Source organism: Oenanthe melanoleuca, chromosome 9 (genome assembly GCF_029582105.1).
Source record: "Oenanthe melanoleuca isolate GR-GAL-2019-014 chromosome 9, OMel1.0, whole genome shotgun sequence".
In the NCBI taxonomy this organism is placed as follows: domain Eukaryota; kingdom Metazoa; phylum Chordata; class Aves; order Passeriformes; family Muscicapidae; genus Oenanthe; species Oenanthe melanoleuca.
In genome coordinates, this window is record NC_079343.1 from 8,475,097 (window position 1) to 8,497,244 (window position 22,148).

A 22,148-nucleotide genomic window follows, 5' to 3' on the forward strand; every position below is an offset into this window, starting at 1 on the left:
TGCGTATTAGAAATTTTAAATTCAAAGTAAATCCCACTATCTCTCTGTTTACCAAGGTTAGCTCATGTCTCCTCTCCAGGAGTACACCATCTGAACAACCTGGTGTTAAACAGGAGAAACTGTTAGTACCTTGAATTACAAAAGCATTTCAACATCCCTTCAAACTATTATAATAAGTTTTAAATCTAATCCCCTGGCAATGCTTTTGCAATCATCTCACCAATTATGCTCAGGGTGATGTCATGGTGTGGAAGCAGTGTTGAGCTATGATGGAGTATATTATTGATGGTTTAATGCAGCTTCCATGTCTGTCTCCTTAGTGCTGTTGTCCATGACAGGTTTACATGAACATGGCTGAGATGAAAGGAGCAAGGTGGTTTCTCAATTCACAGCTATTCCTCTCTGCTTCCATCCTCTCAATGGAAGTGGTGGAAAAACCTCTCTGGGGGATTTTCAGTAATCGAATGTCAGTCCCTATCCTAGGACATCTTCATGAGATGCTGGGGTCCATACTGAGGGGCTGAGCTCTGTCAAAGCACATGGGCAAGTCTTCCTCAGCCTCATTTTGCTTTTCACCTTTGTGACAAGAAACCTTGATACTATGTTTATAATTAAGTTTTTAGATCTATCTTTCTCAGTTAAACTTTTTATTATACCTCTTCAGGCCCATCAAGAGTGAAAATTACATCAAAGTAAACCAGACACTTTTTTCCCCACATCATTTGCACCACCCTCCCTTTTTTTTTTTTTTTCCCCCTAAATCACAGCACCACAAATATTAGGTTTAATGATTAAGGACTCTTATAATTTTTCAAGGGCATTCTCTCTTCTTTTCACCAGCCCTTGAAGAGGTGATTCTTGTTCAAGCCTGGTAAGAAGTTTGTGTCAGCATTGCCAGAAAATTAATAATCCAATCAAAAATGTTTTTATACTCAAATGGCTTCTTCAAATAGTAACCAGTTCTAGCACAGTTATTGTTTTCAAACAAAACAGCAGAGATTGAAAAACATACATTAAATGCTCCTCAAGAAGAAGAGACACAAGGACTTGAATCACACATTTTAGAAAACCTCAGACAATGTTTAATGAATACACACTTTCATATTAAATATAAAACATCTTCCAGCTATAGAAACAAAGCTTTAAGGTTCATATAAAGATTTTATATGCAAATTCCAAACCATCTTCTCAGAGACAATGGAAAAGAAAAATGACAAATAGGTCTGAAGCGTATTTTGTGATCTTGATAAATTAATGGTACACATCACTTAGTAAGAGAGAGAGAGCAAGAAAGAACACTCACATCTTTTAACATGCAGAACTGTTCTGTTTCTTAGGGAGACAGAGAATGGAATAAGTAATTTGTTATGACTGATAAAACACATTCACCTCTCAGTCACAGCTAAGCTTGCCATGAAATACAGCCATGTGATTTTTGCCTCAATAAACACTGATAGCTAATGTTACATAAAATTAAATAAAGTGGACACTATAAAGCTATTTCTCAGCAGACATACAACTCACTCTGGAGACACAGCATTTAGGGAAATCCAAGAAGTTCCCAGCAGTTAGATAATTAGGCTGAATAAGTTGTTTATTAAAAGCAACTACTAAAAGCACAAAAACTTACTATGTACTTTCCAACCAACTTAAGTAAGAGTTCTAAACATGTCTGGATATTCTGAGAATGTACATTAAAAAACTTTAAATTTAGCTTTTTAATAACAACCCCTTTTGAATGAATACTAAAAGGTATACCTTATAAACTGTGTATGTAGTGAACTGCTAATGTGGGAAAGAAAATAAAGTTAAAGTATTTAACTACCTGAATGTAGTCAACTGGATTCTTTCCTTCTCCCTCTTCAGAAACCAGTGCTTTGCCTTGCTCTCTCAGGTATGAGCTCATGCACTCACACATCGTCTTCAGACCATTTGGCACACGGCTGAACAACTTGTACATGCAAGCAAGGTCTGCAAGCAAGAATGAGAGATTATTAGGACACCTGTGTGTGTTACACTCCTGTAACTCATTCATCTCAGAGCTAAAGCTGACAGTTCAAGTTCAGCCACTTGAGCCACAGAAAGCATCCTGTAACAGCTCAGGCACCAGATTCTTCTGATCTCCTCTTTCCCTTAGCCCTGACAATATGCTGACTGCAGCAGTATGAAAATGAAAAGCAGAGACTGTATTCAATTATTCTAGGTTGTCTGTAGCAGGGAACCTGTCATTGCTGACCTCCAGGCCAGCAGAAGATGATGCTAATGCTACAGAGAACCTACTACGCCTTCAGCAAGATTATGCTTCCCAGGGGTATTTAAGAACGTAACTTCCAAGATTATCATTCCCCAAATCAAGCACATTATCAAACTTTTTTTTGTTTTTTTGAAAGTAAGTTAAACCAAATAGGACAGCACTAGTGATATGCTTGTTTCTGTATTAAAAGCAAAAACCGGTAAAACTTCAGAGTTTAATTTATATTTGTCTTAAAGTCAGTCATATACTTTTATACTGCCATGTTTTATCCACCTAAAATAACGAGAAGTGGCTTAGGCTAAACACTGCTTTCCAAAAGAACAATCCATCCTTGTACCTTTATGAAAAATCTCATCTTCACAAAGCAGCATTTCCACTGTACTAGTTAACTGAACCATAAAAGTTGAACAGCTTCCTGTATTTTATGAATACCCTTCAATATCCTTGCACCCTCAGTCTGAAGGTTTAGATTAAAGAAGAAAGTGTTAAGCATAGTATCATCACTTCCATTTTCAACATACGAATTCTTTTTTACAGCTAGGAAATGTGCTCACTTTGTGCTCTATCACCTAGTAATTGTGAAGCTGCTTTAATGAACAAAGGCCATTAATCTAAGCAGAAAGGCTGTTCCCCTTCTCGTGGCTTTAGAGTGAGCACTGATTTCTAAATATAGATACTACAATCCCTCTCTTCATTATGCTGCTTTAGAAACTTAGGTTCTATTTCCATAATAACTTTCATTCAGTCACTCTGTCCCACGTTAACCTCTACTAGGGAAAAGCAAATCAAGCCAAGCCCTTCTGTTTCACCCACTTCAATAAGCTGCTTCTTATCCTTTAGAAACTGACAACTTCTTTCTGCTCCGTCCCCAAGAATTGATCCTGCAATGCTTCTGTTTAAGACTTTAACACCAGTGCTTTTTAATAACTGCCTGTGGGTCAAAAAAATGCGATGCATTTTCATAAATACATATTAGAGGAATGGAAGTAATAAAATGGCTCACGGTCTACTGGTGACAAAAACCATTACAATAGATTTGTACTTTTCTTATGAGATACTTGGTTTACCACAAAACTACCTGTGTCTGATACTAAACAGAAACAAGTTAAGCGTATGGGCTCTGTTTTAAGAGCCATCTAATGGTCACTGAAAATTCTCAGATGTTTGTGATACAGTCACTGAATGTTTCCACAATTACACAGGAGCACAAATATTAATGATTTATCCCATGTTTAAAAACAATAAGCAGTATCAGAAGTATTTGTGTCTCACAAATGATGTAGTCTTACCTTCTGTCTTCCCATTTTTCAGCATATGAACAAGTCCAGAGTTCTCCATTTCCACTATAGTTTTCATATGCTTGGAAATAAGCTCCCTCTCAACAACTTTCACAATGGGTTCTTCTGTTGATTTATCCAGACAATGCATCACCCGCTCTATTTCTTCATTAATTCTAGCTTCTACTTTCTTTATATATACAGAAGCACTGTTTTCAGCTAAAAATTTCTGACTTTCCATCTGTGATTAACACAAATTAATACTTTAGACTTTTTTTGTAAAGGGTAAAATTAAAACATGTCAGATAAGCATTTAAAAGCAAGTTCAAATCAAACACAGCATGTCCAACACATCCAAGATTCACAGACATATTTAACACAAAATAAAGGTTCTATTATACTAAATGTGTTACATAATGGGGTAGCTGCAATATAAACCATACTAAAACAGCCCAAGCAACTTAGTTTCCAGTAACCAACTGGAGTTTTAGCCACAGGTGCCAAGAAAACAAAGATAGGGAAAGGGAAGGATCAAAAACTCCTTCCAAATACCAGTTTGTGGTAGTTCTCCTCATTCTCATTAGTGACAATGCTGAGCACATTATTTCATGTCAAACTGTTTTTATTCATACTAGTCAGCAAAGTGTTTGGAAAAAAAAAGATGTCTTAATTTTCAGGCAGAGTTAAGTAACACAACTTAAATGAAAGTAATTATTTTTCTTAATTTTATATAAGCACCAATGAAAAACAGAAAATAGTGACATTTAAATGGCTGTGCAATATATGCTTCTGCTTTTCAAAGAATTTGGGAGATCAGAGTACATGACAGTTGATCCTGCATAAGAAATGGGAGTGTCACAAATTACCTTATCTAGCTATTTTTAAAAATTATTTTAAAACTTCTATCAATTTCCAGCAATAGATGATCATTATTACACTCAGCAAGCACTTAAGTGGCTTTCCTCCTCCATGTAGTTCACAAAAAAACCAAACCAAAAAAAAAAACCAACCAAACAAAAAAAACCCTTAGAAAATATTTGGAATGTATTATTTGGTGGCTGATCAACAACTGGAGAGCCACTTGGATATGCTTAGTTCCTTGACTTAGTTTATTTTATTACAAAAAATAACTCACAAATGTGGAAGCTAGTAAGGAAACAAAGTTTCCTCAAAGACAGTTTGACAGGTTTCCAAGCTTGAGACAGTTTGAACCTTTCGCCCTACTGTCATTTCAAAATGATTGTGGGGGCAAAGAAGATATAGACTAAGTTACAGGAAATAACCTAAAGCAGGCACAAGGTAAGCATGATGATTACTACACGTCATTGGCACCCATAGCTTAAAACTACATTCAAATTATGCTAATTCTGTAAACTCTGCGTTACTTTTTCCTTCAAAGTTAGTGACTGCTTTTCTTATTTCGTTTAATGGAGATGGACATACTCATCAAAAAAGCAACAAGTATGTAAAGTACACCAAATCTAACAGTTCCAGAGAGTTATAACAACATTCCAAATGTAGTATTAGAATACTGCTGTACCTGAAAAAATTCTGCCGACATCTCCAAAAATGGAGCCTCAAAGTCTTCTTCATAGACTGACCTTCCTTCAAGACCTAGAATCATTAACATCTGGCAAGCATTTCTTATTGCGCCTCTGCCAAAAAGTAAGTTGTTAACAACTTGAGAAATCTATGTGCTTGTAAGACAGAGCAGAATAACAACTCATAACACAGTATTAACTTTAATAAAATGTAGTAATAGATAGTCCATTCTAATCTGTACATAACATTTTCCAGAACACTACATGAGCAAGGTTGGCTGTTATTGTTAAAAACTGAAGAGCTGACAAATGTTTTTAAGTATTTTAAATGCAATGACACAGACACACATCTCAAGTTCTACTAAGTCATAAAATTATGAAGGATATATATTAATATATACAAAATTAGTCCAAAATAATACTTCAAAGAAAACTGTACACATAGGTCAGAACTGAGCAACTGCAACTTCAAAACAACTGCACATGTGGAAGAGCTACACAAAGTTTGAGGTTTATGAATGGCCGGCTGTTTAAAAAAAACCAACCACACAAAAATCTAAAAAAATGAAAAATCCCTCAGCTGAACACAAAATAAGCACCACCAAAATTCAAATATCAGCAGTTAATGAAAACAAAATAACTGCATCTAGAAAAAGATTCCACTTTCTGGCAGTAGGGGACAATACACAGCTGTAGCTGAGGAGTCTTTCTTTTCTGGTTTTGCATGTTGGGCAATCTTAGTCACAAAAATGTAGGCAGAGTAGCAAGATAAATATTTAAAAATATATTAATAAGTTTCCCTGTTTACCATTATGCTAAAATACAATACACAAAGAAATATGTTACTCCGGCATATGAAGAAATTTTAGTTGTGATCACAAATGTGGTCTTAAATAATAAATTATTGGTGCATGTTTTTGAATCACTCTTTAAAAACTGGCAGCTATTTACAAAAGTCTTCACTTACAAACATCTTACCTGTCTACAACTTCTCCTTTCCTCTCTCTTGCAATCATATCCAGCAGAGTTTGCCTCAGGTGATCTCTGATGCAGCCATAACGTACAACTTGATCTCGAAAAATTATCAAGCCCAAGTTGTAGACATTCTCCACGTTGTTCTGCTGCACATACACTCGGTCCTGCAACAAGGGCACAAACAGCAATAAAACTGTGAGTTCATTGCATTGATTATATTAAAAATACAAGAGATCCTACTCTACAGTGGAAATATGCCCAAACGTATCTTTTTTCTCAATAGAAAGAAATTATGTATATCCTTTAAAATTCAAAATCAGTCCCATTTTCCAAAACTTCTTTTACACTGGAAGTTCTATTTGGCTTAGGAGTATAAGCACAGCATTTATGATTGAAGCATGCCAGAACAGATCTACAGCCTTCCCACTTTTTAGTCTGGGTGCAGAGGAGTCTCCAACTACTGACTAAATCCACAGCACTATGTTCGAGGTTTTACTTACCTACTTCCCCCTCCCTTCCATGCATCTTTCTACTACTCCTTTTAGCAAATAATAGTCAATATTCAGTGAAATTTCCTGAAATAGCATCATTAAATAAAGAGCAGCAATATAGAGCCAAAACAAGAAGAATTACAATCAAAATCTTTATGGATTAGTACTACAAAATTGTACAGAAGACTTCTGTAGACAACGCTCCCTGTATCCTCTCCAAATTCACTTTAATTCAACTTGAGTAATATTTCAAAACCTTGTTATGTTTCATTATAATCTCACCCATACACCACCTACCCTCCAAAAGAAGAAGAGGGAGTGAAGAAAGTATTTTTTACATTTCCATGTATGTTTAAATTCTGCCTCCCTATATAATCTCAGTATACGGGAAGGAATCAAGCTTCTCAACCACCCATTTTTTATCCATCTACCTTTAAAAACTAACACTGATCCTCAGATCAGCATTTACAGACAGCATAGCCCAAAATCCATCATACAGAATGGACAGTGTGCTAAGCAGACTCCAAGTCTCTTACTGCTACCCAAAGAAATGCTCCAAAATTATTCTCTCTTTTCCTATTCCTCTCTCTTAACTTTGAAAAAAGGAAGGCCTATTAATAAGTCACCAGTGGACAGAAAATGCATGTATTTGATTAATAGCCACTACTGGGTCAGACCACTTAAAAAAGTATTAAGAATAGAAAAACTGAGTTTTTACAACATTTACTCATCTGAGAAGAGCAATAATTTTTGTTAATTTCTGTCAGAGCATAATCCATTCCTTTAATATCATACTTTGGGCAATTACTAAAAATACTGCTTTACTACCATTTAAGCATCAGGACAATGACATTAGAAAAAGCTTTTTTAAGTTTAAGTCTTTTAAGGATGTACATAGCTATAACAAAATAATATTAAAAATTAATCAAATTCTGCAAAGGATGATGGTCAATTTATGAAACTGAGTATAAAGATTAGCTTCTCCACTGGTTCCATCACTATCTTAAGTGCTTTATCACACACAGAATTAAAGAGTAAAGCTACTCAAACACCTGGAAAATGAAACCACTAGAAGAACAAATGTTCTGCTTCTGAATATGGAAACAACATTCAAAAATTGTAAGTTTACATAAATTTTGCAATTTCAAGAAACAAGAAGGAACAGACAGCCCACCACTTAGCACCTGTATTCACATAGCAAAATTATTCCTATACTAATTATATGCCAGATTGCCACTTGGCAACCAGAGGAAAGCAATTAATGGGTTCAGCAATTAATGTGTGATTTCCCACTCTCTGTCTTCAGACAGGCAGCCCTTAATTCAAATGAAAAAACAAGACGGGAACATGTCAGATATGCCTACTCTGTGGCTCCTGAAACACAACATTTACCAACTGCTCTCATGAAGCCAGATCAGTGATGTGTGGTGGGCTAGGTCTTTGGAATAGGTTACTTTTGTTTTTCAGTTTTTTAGAAATGGGGTTGTTTATTTCACTTCCTTATTTACACACTTGCATGAAGAGCAGAAGTAAATGTTTTTTCTGAAGACAAGCTTAAAATACACTAACAGATGAAAGAGCAAATTAAAACATAATGTCCAATACTATACAACTTGAAGAGAAAAGAATATAATTATTAAAAAAAAATAAAATTCAAGCCTCTGAAGCACAGGCAGCAGGGTATCTGAAAGGATTACAGCCATGGCCATGACTCATCTGCATAGCTTCTGCTGTGGCAGTGCTGAACACTGCCATTGTGAAAGAGTAACTCCTTATCAGCAACCTCTGTAGTAAGCCAGACCTGTCTACAATACCCAAACCAGAGCAGCAACATAAACATTTCAGATCCTGCTGATCTGCTCACTCTCGGTAACAGATCAAATTTGCTACAAGCTCTCCCAGCCTAAAAAGAAAATCACAGAGAGCCCCATGTGGGAACAGGTTTGACTGACAAGGCTACACACAACTGAACAGAAATCACATCCCACAGGGAGAAGCACTGGGTGCTTAAAGGTAAGAGTAACTTTCAGGAGACAAGGATAGAGTTTTAGACAGAAATTATTCATGAATTACAATCCTGCTTACACTGCAGACTAATTCTGAACTGAAGTCACCTACTGTAAGGTAGCAGCAGACACATTTTACCCATCTCTGCATGGATACACTACCTGGATGATACAGCAGCCTTCAGACACCCACGTGTACTGACACCCTTTTGCATAGTAATGTCTTTGATCCTCACTCTGGAAATAAAAACAACACTTCTTCCTATTACCTTGTGTGTAAGCCATGGACAATGAGAGTCATTTGTCAAAACTCATGTATCCAAGGTGTCAGCGCTGGCCTAAAAAAAAACACCAGCTTTGTGCACAGCACAGATGAGAAGGGAGTACTCTACCTTCTGAAAAATCCACAGCTGTATTTGCAGGAGCAATTGTTCACTTCTGACAGTGTGTAACTGGCACTACCCAGAGGTCTGCAATGCAGCCATGGGTGTGACTGCTGCACTCACATACCTGAAATTGCATTAAATTTAGCAAGCACAAGTAGTAAAGAGACACCACAGAATCCAGTTTAACCCAGTTTCCATTTGATGTTCCAAGAATACACACACTCACATTGCTTGATGAAAAGCCCAAACAACTCCACCTCCATTGCTCCCATTCCATACAGCAGCTAAATAAAGCCCACTGTAGGTATGTTTACCTGCACTGCCACTGTGAGGCCGAATTTCAGACATGCCTAAATGTACTTCACTACTTCAACCTTAGTACTTGACTTGACTCAAAGATGCTGCTTAGCACACGACTTTACTGCTTCAGTGCCTCACTGCTTGTTGCAGACAGTGCCTGGATTAACAGAGTGCATTACATCCAGTTACTGCAGCCTGAACATGTAAAAAGGAAGAGAGCTCGTGCTATATCCTACAAAATCCAGTGGAACTATCTAAACTTGAAATTCTGTCAGGGAACCCAGAATGTTTCAAAATAATCAAGACAAATCTCGCACAATTAGTGCAAAAGGTTGCAAAAAACCTCATACTACCCCTGCAACAGAAATGAAAGCAACAGACTTTTACAAGAGACAAGGTAATACACATTTTAAAAAAACATAACTATAAGGGAAACTTGATTATTATATTTAGGATACTTTGGAGGAAAAAAAAAATTACACAAAAAAACACAGCATGTCAACACTTCCTTTTGAAGTCAAAACTTTTGTCCAGAAGCTAAGCAAAAATACTCTCCTGCATCCTAGAACATCCCCAATACTATGGGAAATTTAATACTTACCAGCTACCTAAAGCATAACACAATCCAGACAAAAAAACATCAGGCCCTCTTCTCTTAAAAAAAGATTTTTCTGTTGGATATAGGTAAGAAATGACAAGCATGCAACCAAAAATCACATTTATGTACACTGCTTAATCATCCAAACAAGCTCTTCATGAACAGCAAAGGAACCAACTATAATTTAACATCCAAGGACACACCCTGTACCTAAACAAAGTTGTCCTCTTTAAATCCTAAAGCTTAAAGAACAACTACATTGGAAGTTTCAGGAGGCTTTACACCATAGTGCTTTCCACAGTAAGAAAGCACCACTAGCTGAACTAACATCTAAAATCTGCCAGAATGCATCTGACTAGCTTATTTTTTAAGAACTACAAAGTTCAACTATTTTTAGATCAACTTTTCTAGTGATAATGAGATAACCTAAAACATAAAACAAATTACAATTCGTCAAACACCTGTAGCAGTCTTGCATGCACACAGAAAATTCAAAACAAAGGACAGAGAGTGGTCTTTGGAAAAAGACTGGTAAGAAGACAATTTACTACACTGCTAAGTGTGTGAAATAGCAGAATACCCACCATATACATCAGAATGTCTCTAATCATCACCATTGCTGTTTGATGATCATTCCACGCTTGGTTTAGTGTTTGTAGAAAGTTGTTATTCAAGGAGTTTAACACATCTTCTCGCACCTAAAAAAAAAAAAAAAAAAAAAAAAAAAGGTTAACATAAACTCAGGTCAGTTTCTCCAGCAGCATTTAAATCTTAAACTTAGCTTCAGCACAAGAATTCTTGCTCCTCTATGGACCTGAATTTTGCAAACAGGTTTTTGCTTTTCCTGGGTGCTGATTACCCCTACCTGTAGAAAAATAAGTAAGAAAAATTATGCTAGAAACAAGAGAAAGAAAATAAACATGGGTTTTAAATTTTAAAGGAATTCCTAAAATCTCAAATGTTAAGAAGAGTCTCTGACAACTCCTCAAAGCTCTCATTTCCTGTGTTATAGTCTTTCAGTTGCTGGTAATTTTACTATCACAAGTAATTTCAGAACATTGGGTAGTAGCAGTAAATGCTACAAACAGGAACAAGTACAGGTGGAAAATTGGCCATGATGACATTTAGAGAGACAAGCTGAGACAGCATACAGATACAGCAAACAACAGTTCTGAAAGGAACCAATTGCTTGGCAAAGATCAGACTCTTACATTAATACTAATGACAAGATTTCAGAAATAAGAAAGTAATCTTTGTTTTTTATGAATGTATTTGCAATTTGCAAGTTCATCTGTCTCATCAACTTCAGATTGTATGCCTCTTTGCCACTACTCTACCTACTAATAAAAAAAACCCATCCAGTTTCATATTTTGTTTTTTTCCAGTAGGCATATACTGCAGTCCTCAAACTTGAAACTTATATCAAAGAGAAACCTGTGGGAATGTAAAAAAAAAAAAAAAAAAAAAAATTCCAGAGTTAATAAACTGGGAATTAACTTTTCACATAACATGTAAAATATGTTCTGCCCTCTGTTGTAACCAAACAGATTGTTCACATATATTGATTTGCACTGATAGTGAAAATTTCAGTACAGAGATTCAAATAGGGAAACAAATCACACATGCCAGGCAGCCACAAGCTGCACTAATGTCTCACACAACCATCTGACTTCATTTTGTCATTCCTGTTTTATGAAGTTATTAGGCCAAACCAGGGTAACAACTCTGTCTGCCACACTACTAACACACTCACAAATTCAGATGAGCAAGCCAGAGACACAGTGTGGCACATCATCCAACACAATGGTCTCAAGGAAGAGAGGGAAGAAAGAGGAGAAAGAGAAGAGGGAGAGGGGAAAGATAAAGGAAGGGAAACTTATCCCAATAATATTCACCTTGTTACTGCATCTAGGCAATACAGGTATGCATAGGTTGTTCAAATCTTCCTTACATCTTCAAACACCTACTCTGCACCTGAGCAAGGCCTCTGCTCCTTGCTTTTGGAAAACATAATATGCAGTTATAAGCTCTGCTTAGCTGCCTCATTCTCTCTGATCATGATCACCCTTTACCTTGGTCTTCCAGTGTGTGCTCTGCTGTCACCCAAACCAGACAGATTTTAGCCAAAACACAAATATGCATTAATAACTTCATCAGATACTAACATACACTTATTAAGAACATGCAGAATCTCCCAGAACAAGAGAAAAAAAACATGACATGGTTGCTTTTACTTCTTTGGTCAGTATGAAAAACATTACTTACCTCATCCACACTGGTAAAATTTACCAAAGCATGATTAGATTATCAGCACAAATAACTAAGATAGTTATTGACCAATTTTATGATACCCTTTACTTTAACAACACAGAGGCAGCGTGCCCTTATAATTGCACCCATCCCACATCCCTCACACTGATGGTGCTGGGCCAGCCAGTGCCAAATCTCACAAAAAGGGGTGGGTACCTGCCACCAGGTAGCAGGGACAACTTGCTTTCGTGCAGACACTGGCACGCTCTGCAATAGTGGCACCTCTGCTCCATATGGTGTGCCACGGAGATTTCTGGAAATAGGCTTAAAATTCAGGAATGGGTGCTGTACAGCAGAGCTACCTTCAGAGTTTCCCTGTGAAGCTCCTCCATAACATTCTTCTAGGTTTATCTGAAACTGCAGAGAGGTTTGGAAAGCCATTCTTTCAGCTGCTACAAAAGCCAACCAAGCTATTGCCAAGCAAATTATCACTTACAGCAACTTTATAGTTAACAAGTGTTCGACACATTCCTTGTGTGGGCCATTAATTCATCAATACAAAAGGGAAACTGCTATAATGCACAAAACAACTTAGCCATGCAAAGGTGCAGAGTCACACCACTTTAGTAGAAGAAATGATCTGAAGTAGAGAAAACTGCATACTCACACTCTTCAAACAAAGAGACACAGCTGCTACTCTGCCAAAGCCTTATAAAATTTCAAATCTCAAGGATTTTTATCAGCAAAATGTTACTTTAAATTAGCTGAGCTTGTGGTGATTTTTGTGACAATATTTGCAATTATGAAATAAGTTACAGGGAAAGCCAGCTTAAATAGGACTGTCCATATACATAAATTACCAACTTCATAATATATGAAAAGTTTTATAGCTATAAGGAAGAAATTCTGTGTATAACTTCAGGCCCAACTGTATTTTCTACTGGATATAGGTCTTCAGGAAATACAGAACCCTCCCCCCAATAAGAGTAGTTGTTGGCATAGGCTTTCAATACCTTTAAATAACTTCTAATTAATTGTACACAAAGAAGATTTATGGCCTACTATTTCTATCTTACAGTGCCTGGCCTGATGCAGCAGCACAAATAGTTCAATTATGTAATTTCCACTACTGTAAGGACAGCCAGAACCTCCTGAGGGGAGTAGCAGTACAGAACAGCACTTTCTGAACCAAGGCCTCAAGCTCTCAGAAGTTTTATTATACAATTTCTTTTAGAAAAATCCAAATAGTTTAAAAGATATATTCTAAAATCTTAGGAGTCCCAAGTAGGTTAATGGATTGACGAGCAGAAATGTCTGTTCATCCCTGCAGCTGCTATCCTACTGCTGAAAGGAAAAAAGAAACACTGAAGGATCCTGGGCATTCTGAACAGTTATGTACTTTCGAGCAATTCCCTCACATCCTTTTGCCCTCCATATAATAGCAGACTTGCTCAAGATTGTCTGAAAACATCATTAAGAAAATACAAAGGCAGATAACACTGCATACATTGCCAGTCAGGCTCACTCTAATGCTCAGTAGGTAATTTGCCTCCTACACAACTTCTCATGTCATTCCTCCCTATTTCATTGATGCTATGGAAATTTCAAACTCCCTGATGGAGATGACTTTCATCTCTCCCTTTTCTCTGCAACACTAAGATATAAAATTTTAAAGCTTGCAAAGGAGCCCAGACACAACCTGCTAAGTCCCAGTGCAGACACGCTGCTTTCAGCCTTTACCTGCCACCAGCACCCCAGAGCATTCCTTCTGCACTGAACACTGCCACCATGAGCAGCTCTGCACCCTCCTGACCAAAGGTGTTCTCACATGCCTGCCTGTACTGTTACTCTGAAACAGCACGACAGACAGAAATACTGGACAGACCCCTGAGGAGTATCACTTGTCACTGATGGCCATTGGGACTCTGGGAGCCATTGACCACAACCAATGGGTGTGACCACCCAATCAATTTCTAACCCACTTAACTCCACTCACTGAATCCATCTCTTTCCAATTTAGACAGAAGGAGGTTATGGGGGACCATGTAGAAACCTTTACAGATGTCCAGAGCAATGAGCTCTTCCTTTGTTCACTGATGTGGTCACTTCTTCATAGAAGGCCATTGGGTTGGCCAGGCAAGACTCGCCCTTGGTAAAACTGTGCTGGCTGTCCTAAATCACTTTCCTGTCATCCATGTATCTTAGCATAGCTCCTAGGAGGATCTGTTCTATGATCCTCCCAGACACAGAGGTGAGGCTTACAGCTTGTAGTTCCCAGGGTCCTCCCTTCTACACTTCTGAAAGATGAGTACAATGTTTCCTCTTTTCCAGTCACCTGGAACTTCACCTGACCAGCATGGAGAGTAGCATGTCAACTACATCAACCAATTCCCCTCAGGACTCTGGGATGCACCTCATAGGGCCTCACTGATTTATGCACAAAAGGAACATTAAAAATATTACCCTGCAAACTTTTTAACTTCAACTTTTTTACTGTAATACAAATGATGTTGCTTATCATCAAATGGTTTAGAGCTGTAAATCAAGCTCTGTGTGTTTCAGAAGCACTTAACATTTGGGTGAAGTAATAACACTAGGCTTGAGAAGTATGAAGGAAGACTGTCCACATGAAGCTACAAGATTGTCAGTGGGAAAGAAAGGGAGAAACTAGTGAAGTATCAGATGCACAGGAATTTAATACTGTAATTAAGATGAAAGATTTCAGTACTTTCAAAATTCAAAGTATTTTTAAAGAGCTCTACACGTACCATACTTAAATAATGATGTCAATACACAGGTAAAGACAAGTTTTAGCATGTTCTTACCCAGTAGTAAAAACAAGGTAGATTTAGGAGAGCTGACTTGTCTCAGTGATGCAGAGTACCTGGCTTGCTACAGCCTTTATCCCACAGCCAGAATAGGGTGATTTAGAACTGCAAACCATTGGGGTCTGCAAGTCTAAAGCCAAGTAGTCTTGGTAATAACTTGCTTACATGCATCTTGTATTGATCATATTTGCACCTATTATTTTATTTACAATTAAGCTGTTAAGACAGTGCTCTGTACTGTTTTCTTGTTGAAAAGTTAAATACTTTTGTCATTAGTGTTTGATTGCTAATTAAAATGCTGTATAAGCATTTCACCTGGCAGTTAAATTAGCATAAATCAAAAATACAGCTCTTAACCATGACTTGCCAAAAATGAAGGCTTGTGCTTTCCAGGCCTTAAAACTATTTTTAAAAACAGCAGAACATAACCACTGTCTCTTCCTTTATTCTTAATTAACCAGCATGACTGGAATACCACAAGAGTGCAGCTTTTTTCTAAAAAGGTAACCTGGAGATGTGGGCAACAAATGACAGTTATGGCTTGATGATTATCGCAAATTTGGGGTAGGCACCTCAGCAGTGCTCCCTGAATTGAGTATAGTTCTTCAGTAAAATCTATTCATCTGGGAACATTCCAATTTTTATAAAAGTAACAAAATGTAATGAACAATGTTTCAGTTGGCAAAATCCCCCTCTTATAAATTCTAGCATCCACCACTGATTCTCTGAATAGAAGTTTTACCAAGACTTGTGATGAGAGCATTTATCGTTCACTGGCTACTCAGAATTTACCAGAGAATTGCTCTTGGACAGAGACAGCAAACATAAAAGATTTTGCTAAAATTTCTATGACAAAATGTGAGGCTAAACAAAACTTTTGTTTTAATCTATCTTACAACAGAGTCTAATGGCACAAACAAGATGTCATTACAAAATTGATCCTGTTCTTAAACAATAAACAATGCATTATTTTTTCCATACTTCCATCTATATATGCCTCAACATAATGTGTCTAAGCAAACATACAAAAGGGACAAGCAGAAGCTTTTAGCATCTAAAAGTTTTTGTTATTGTACAGAAATTTCTGGCATAAGTCACTTTTTTTAGTCTTTTCCTTGGATTATTTAATTTATAGGCTGGCATCATCAGAATAATTTAGCCTTTTTAACTCTACAGCAATGAACTACTAAAACTCAGCTAACCTTTTTATTTGAAAAAACTTTGGTCATCTATTTATCACCCACACACATGGATACAATTTGATTAATCACATTAAAGATTGGAATATTTGGTCATCAGAGAAGATTTGTTTTAGTGTCAGAAAGGCATTTCTCTGCACTGCTACCTGTGCAGTCCTCTCAGCCTCTGCACTGAAAACACAAACTCTGAATCTTCTGCTCGTTTGTCAGGCTGCCACAATCAGCACTTCAGAATAACTAATTCTGCAAATGCCTAATTTTTAATATGCAAAATACCTAGGAACTAAGATAAGTTGCAGAATACCTAGGAACAAGGATAAAAACACCCACCAAATTAAACCAGGATAAACTAAAGCCTGAGAATAATAAAAATTTAGTGCCATGATAATTAAGTGCATAGGCATACACAAAGAACAAGGCAAAAAAAGCCTAGACATTTGCCACATTTTATATGAATAGTACAGATTATGAATGCACACATAATGAAACCAAAAGTTTTTGAGAGTCACAGATGTGCTACAATTATAGAAAAGAACTGCAAATTATTTAGCCACTTCATAGAGGATGTCTCCTCTGCTGCAAACAGTAAAAAAGCCCCACATTCAAAGCAGTTTTAGACAGTACTTATCTGGACCGCACCTTTGAAAACTAAGATTTCAGAAAAGAAATAACACATTTCTTTGCCACAGCAGTAACTCCAGCTGGAATGCACAAAAAAATTCCCCAAGCACCCTCAATTATTTAGCCATATATCTCCCATCCATTCTCTGTAATTCAGCCAGAAGTAATCATCCAAGACACATGATGGTCTCTGACTTTCCTTCGCAGATCTTGTAAAAACAGGACAAAAATCTGATACTCCATCTGAACCCACAGTCAGAATGTGAGATCAAATATGGGATGAAAGTGGACACATACCTCTCTGCTATGGATGTCACCATGAGTAAGGCAGGCATCTCCCATAGGCTTAGAATCCCATTGCCATGAAATATTATCTGGAATCCTAAAAACTGACTTTTAACTTTTTCCGCTTACATATTTATTAATCAATTCTAAACTTTGCTCAAAGACTAAAGAAGTGGTTCCATGGTTTAACACAAGACACAAAGATTCCTTTTCTCAGATGCTACATCTTCAGAAAGTTTCTGTGTGTCATTTTGACTGACTTACAGGGTTTTGCTGACATAGTGTGAGCAACTGAGGACTTTTGCTATTGCTGAGCTGCTGTTTTTGAACAGTGCCTACCACCTCTTTAAAGAGCATAATCCCAGCACAACTGCCTCATTAACTTATGAATTAGTTCATTAGCCTATAGAAAACAAGTTCTTACACTGGTATTTATTTGTACCACAGATGAAAAAACTGACTAGCAAACAAGAGAAAATTTGGCCTAAGAAAGTCACAAAACGCCACCAAAAATGACACAAATCTTTAAAAAAAATTATCAGCTCTTAACAGTAATTCTTAAAAAAAATTGTTTCCTGTTACACACTTTCAAATGCTTCCTTATGATCTGCCTTCCATCAGTAACTTACAACAAACAGTACCTGGAACATGAAATCATTTGAGCTTGATGTTAGTTCTACAATAACATTTTTGAGAGAAGTTACACAACTGCAACACAAGGTAACATAATGAACTTAGATTTTCTGTCATTTAAATAACTGTTCAGAATTATTTCATATAACACTTCTATTTTAATTCACAAATGGACAAACCTTGTTTATTAGATGCTCAGTGACCACTTCTCTTAGTCCAGTGTAGAGTTTTTCACCATGTTTATGCAACACCATTGTATAAGCATTTCTATACAGCTCCTCAAAACTGAGACCACTATTGTTCTTACGCTGAATCTCTTGGATTGCATTTTTCAGAAGATCCCAAATGCTGTTCACATATTTCTCATCCATAGTCATCTGTAAAAATAAAACACGACGTTATTGTTTAGAAAAAAAAAAAAAATATATAGATAATACGAGGTAATTGCTCTGCCCCATCTTGTTGATTCTATTATCACAAGATTTCTCAAACTTTATTAAAAGAAAAACAGTATTTATGAGAATAGTATGGATTTCAATAAATATTTATGAAAATTGTAATTTGCAAAAGTTTAATGCTTTTTTATTTCAGAACTGCAAATCCCCAGAATCCAACTCCAGAGCCTTTGGAGGTGTAAAGGTGGGTAATTGTGGACAAAAGTCTCTTCCCCACTCCTCCTCCACAGGTTAACAGTGATAGATGGTTAACTCTCATTCCATATTAACACATTATTTGGCACCTCATAAATTGTACTGCAATACTGATCTGCTTCACCAGACCTCAAATAAATCTGTACAACAAAAGATAATAATGTCTGACACAGATTTAGCAAACTTGGTCATCTGCTTGAACAAACTTGGGACTAGCTGAGGTACTAACATCCAAATAATTACACACCTACAATACTGTACCCACAATTTAAAAAAGTACACGTACTACTGAAAACCCCCACAAATGCCCAACATTAACACCTGCACTGAACATATTCCCTTCATACAAATATGATTAAATACCTTCCTAAAGGATATGTACCAAGCACTAAGCATCTGCTTGACCTGTTATTCAGATCTGTAAACTTCAGTAAATACACAGAAAGAAAGAAAAAAGATTCAGAGAAGGAGAAAAACTCTTATAAGAAATAAGACACAATACAGCAAACTTCTATTTAGTGTAAATTATTTCACATTTGTGCTTTACCATTGCAAAGGTGCTTCAATATATGATATTTTATAGATAAAGCAGCATCTGGGATTCCAAGTAAGTATCGCAAAAAAAAAAATAAAAAATCAGATACCAGTATTGCTTAAAGTCTGTGATTCAGCTAGGTCTCATCACCCAAATGAAAAAAAAAAAAATCCCAAGCACTTTTAAACTGAACCAATTTAAAAAGTAATGTTTAAAGTTAAGTTTGGTTTAGTTTATACAAAATCAGGAACAGATATAGCATTTTATAGCTAAAAAAAAAGGGCTGAAGAAAGAAGGGAAAAAACTGCTATTCCCAGAATTACTATGGGAAGTGAAAATATCCCAGAGTCTCTCAAAACCGTCAAAGCAATCTTGAAAATAGGAATTGAAAGTATTAAAAGAGTAAAAAATAATGGTATGACATTATAGAGGAGAATCATACCAACCCTAATCTACCTCTCCTCCTCCTTCCAACAAAACCCACTAATTGAATAGAGGAAAGATATGAAGACTAGATATTACTCCATTTGCAATCAAATGCAATTATTTAGCAGAATTTTTTTATTCCAAGTTTATTTTTACATGTATTTTCAAAATATATCAAGTTTCCTATGCATGATAAATAGCAACACAGCTCGCAATAAAGAAAAGCCATTAATTGCCTTGGAGGAATTTGATGCTGAATAAAATAAAAACAAGACACAATCCTGCTCATCTTTTGGAGTTTTGGTTAAATGCAAGGATTTTTATTATAAAAATAATCCTGTTGCTACTATTCCCACTCCTCTGATACCAGATGCACTTGACTAATAAACTTCATATACCCTAAACTTAAGATGGGCATTATATATCTAAAAGCAAAACCAAAATAAAATCACAAACATGTTGAAAACTTTTTAGCTCCCTATCTCCTAAATGCAAAGCCTCAGTGTCACAGAGGAATGGTGGATGGAATGTCACAGCTCCCTCCACACTTCCTCATTCTGCTACACACAGCATTGAAAAGACAGTAATTTTGTTTTTAATTTGCATTTGCTACATTGGTGCCCCTTCGGGGAAGTTGTTTTCTACAGCCTTCCTGAACCAGCAATTTACAAGTACTGATAATGAAGGCAACCATTTAGATTTGCAGACAGCAATCCAAGTAAAAGCTTGTCAGCTTTCCTTTCAAAAACCTGAGGTTTTGTTTTCAAACAAAGCAGAGGCTCCCCTTGCTAATTAAAAAACTCTCAGCCAACATAACCTTTTAATCTCAACTGCAATTTAATTGCACACTGGATTCTAAGCAAAGGTATGATCTGTAAAAAGCAGGCAAACCACTGGGCACCAGTCTGCAAAGGTATTACAGTGCCCCTGTTTCTGGGTTGGTCCCAGGGAACATCTCTGTACATTACATACAGAGATAAAGCAGCACATCCAATAATTCAGATCTGGTCAGCAAAAAGCTAAAAGCAAATCGTTTAATTCTTGTACTTTTAATCCAAATGCTATAAAAAAAGAAGGAATGATTGCAACATCATTTGCTTTTGAATACAAACAAGCACACAGAGCTTTGTGCCACTTAACAACTGACATACCATGAGCTACTCTGAAAGCACAAGAAAGGTCCATAGAAGGTAATTTTAAAGAGTACACATCTCCATGAGATAAATACACAGAAATATTTGAAAAAGTACTATAAAATTACCTTATTACCTTTTAGGATTAAGCAATAAAAACTCTGCTTTTCAATGCAGCTTATTTTGCTTCTGACTCAGATTAGTATCTGTGAGGTTTTATGGGAACAGGTTTGCTCAAGTTCTAGAATATCACGTTAGAAGAGCACTGTCTTCCAAAAAGATCTAGCGTAGCTGACTTGTTTGCAGCAGTGTTTTCTATCAAAGCAAAGACTCCTAATACTTTAAATAATTCCATTCTATTTGGCAGTAAGTCACTGCAGTAAAGTTTGAGCAAAAATGTATTATTTCCTCCCTGCTGCTGAAAAGTTGTTCAGCATTTAAGCAGAAGAGGTCTTCCTGTATTCTCAATGCATGTAAGAATTGCAATGACTAAATCTATTCTTGGATTATTTAACTCATAGGTTCATCACTTTTCATCCTGTTCCTGAAGTCAGGCTTGTAGGCAGATTTAAAATCCAAACAAATAACCAGTAAGTAAGTTGTTGATACTAGTAGAACACTGACATTTTTCAGAATTCTCTACATAAGCATCTCTGACAACAAAACTGCAATCCTAATCCCCCAGTCTGACCCAACAATGAAGATTTATGCAACTCTCTAGATCCCTAGCAACAAAGACTGTAAGTGATCCACTTCCACAAATACAGGATCAGAGCCCAGATGTTTTTCTGTGTTCATTCCCAGATTTCCTCTAATGGTTATATTTTAGAACTGAAATCCACAGTTAGAATACAGTTGCCTTGCTTGTGTCTTTGCATTCTTGCAGATTTAAGTAGAACACAGATTGCTTCTTCTGCTGGTCCATAAAAAAAAAAACAAACAAAACAAACACCCAGGTTTGGAAAGGCTTTCAGAAGTGAAATCCCAGCAATTTCAGTAGTGTCTACACCCAGATTCACCAAGATAGTAAGAAGCCAGTGTCCAAGCAGAGGAAACGTGTTAATGTACTCGCGCTTATCTGAACATTACCTTTCTTGGGGAATGGGAAAGCGACCAAGTCTGTTATTGGCAGGAGAGAGAGCTGTTTATAAGAAGCTGCTGGTTGGAAAACTTCCACACACTGCTGCCCAAATGCTAATGATTCAAAGATGCAACTCGAGCACAAACATCTGAACTCAGAGTGTAGCACAAGTACATCTTGAGGAAATTAAGACTAAAATGTCAGTGTACATGAAAGTACAATCATTTCAAAAAAGAGACCGCAAGAGATTCAAAAGGTCCTTTATTCCACAGTGCAGGATCAGACACACTCAAGCCTCTTCCTTCAGCAATGTTCGTTTACCCTATTAAAATCATCAAGTCAAATAAACAATCACTGTCAGCAATCTATTGTCATTATCACCTGTAAAGCAGCTGAAGCTGGCAACAGTCCTGAAAAGACTTCCCAGAGACTTCTCTCCCTCCTGGAAGCTTACAGGCACCACCTCCTGCAAGTAACCTACCGGCATTCAATCAGAAGGAGCAACCAGCTCAATTCTCGTTATTTTCTGATCAATACGTAACTTCATACAAAATGTCATCGGCCCCCTTCTAGTCATGCACTTCAAAGGGAAGTGAAACATCCCATCCCTAGGGGGAATAATGCCTGCTGGGGCAAATGGCTGGAAAGCATCTATTTGGCAGGAAAGAACTCAAGGCTC

General features: G+C 36.7%; 1 protein-coding gene across 1 annotated transcript in view; it reads right to left on the reverse strand.

The window, feature by feature from the left end:
• The window catches only part of CUL3 (cullin 3), a 52,232-nt gene that overhangs the window by 15,391 nt on the left and 14,693 nt on the right, over positions 1 to 22,148 (reverse strand). The window contains exons 2-7 of the mRNA XM_056498761.1: positions 17,824 to 18,021; positions 10,413 to 10,526; positions 6,051 to 6,211; positions 5,072 to 5,186; positions 3,544 to 3,772; positions 1,826 to 1,971 (exon numbers count right to left, since the gene is read on the reverse strand). Of these exons, the coding sequence (XP_056354736.1) occupies positions 1,826 to 1,971; positions 3,544 to 3,772; positions 5,072 to 5,186; positions 6,051 to 6,211; positions 10,413 to 10,526; positions 17,824 to 18,021 (963 nt within the window). The remainder of the gene's footprint in view (positions 1 to 1,825; positions 1,972 to 3,543; positions 3,773 to 5,071; positions 5,187 to 6,050; positions 6,212 to 10,412; positions 10,527 to 17,823; positions 18,022 to 22,148) is intronic.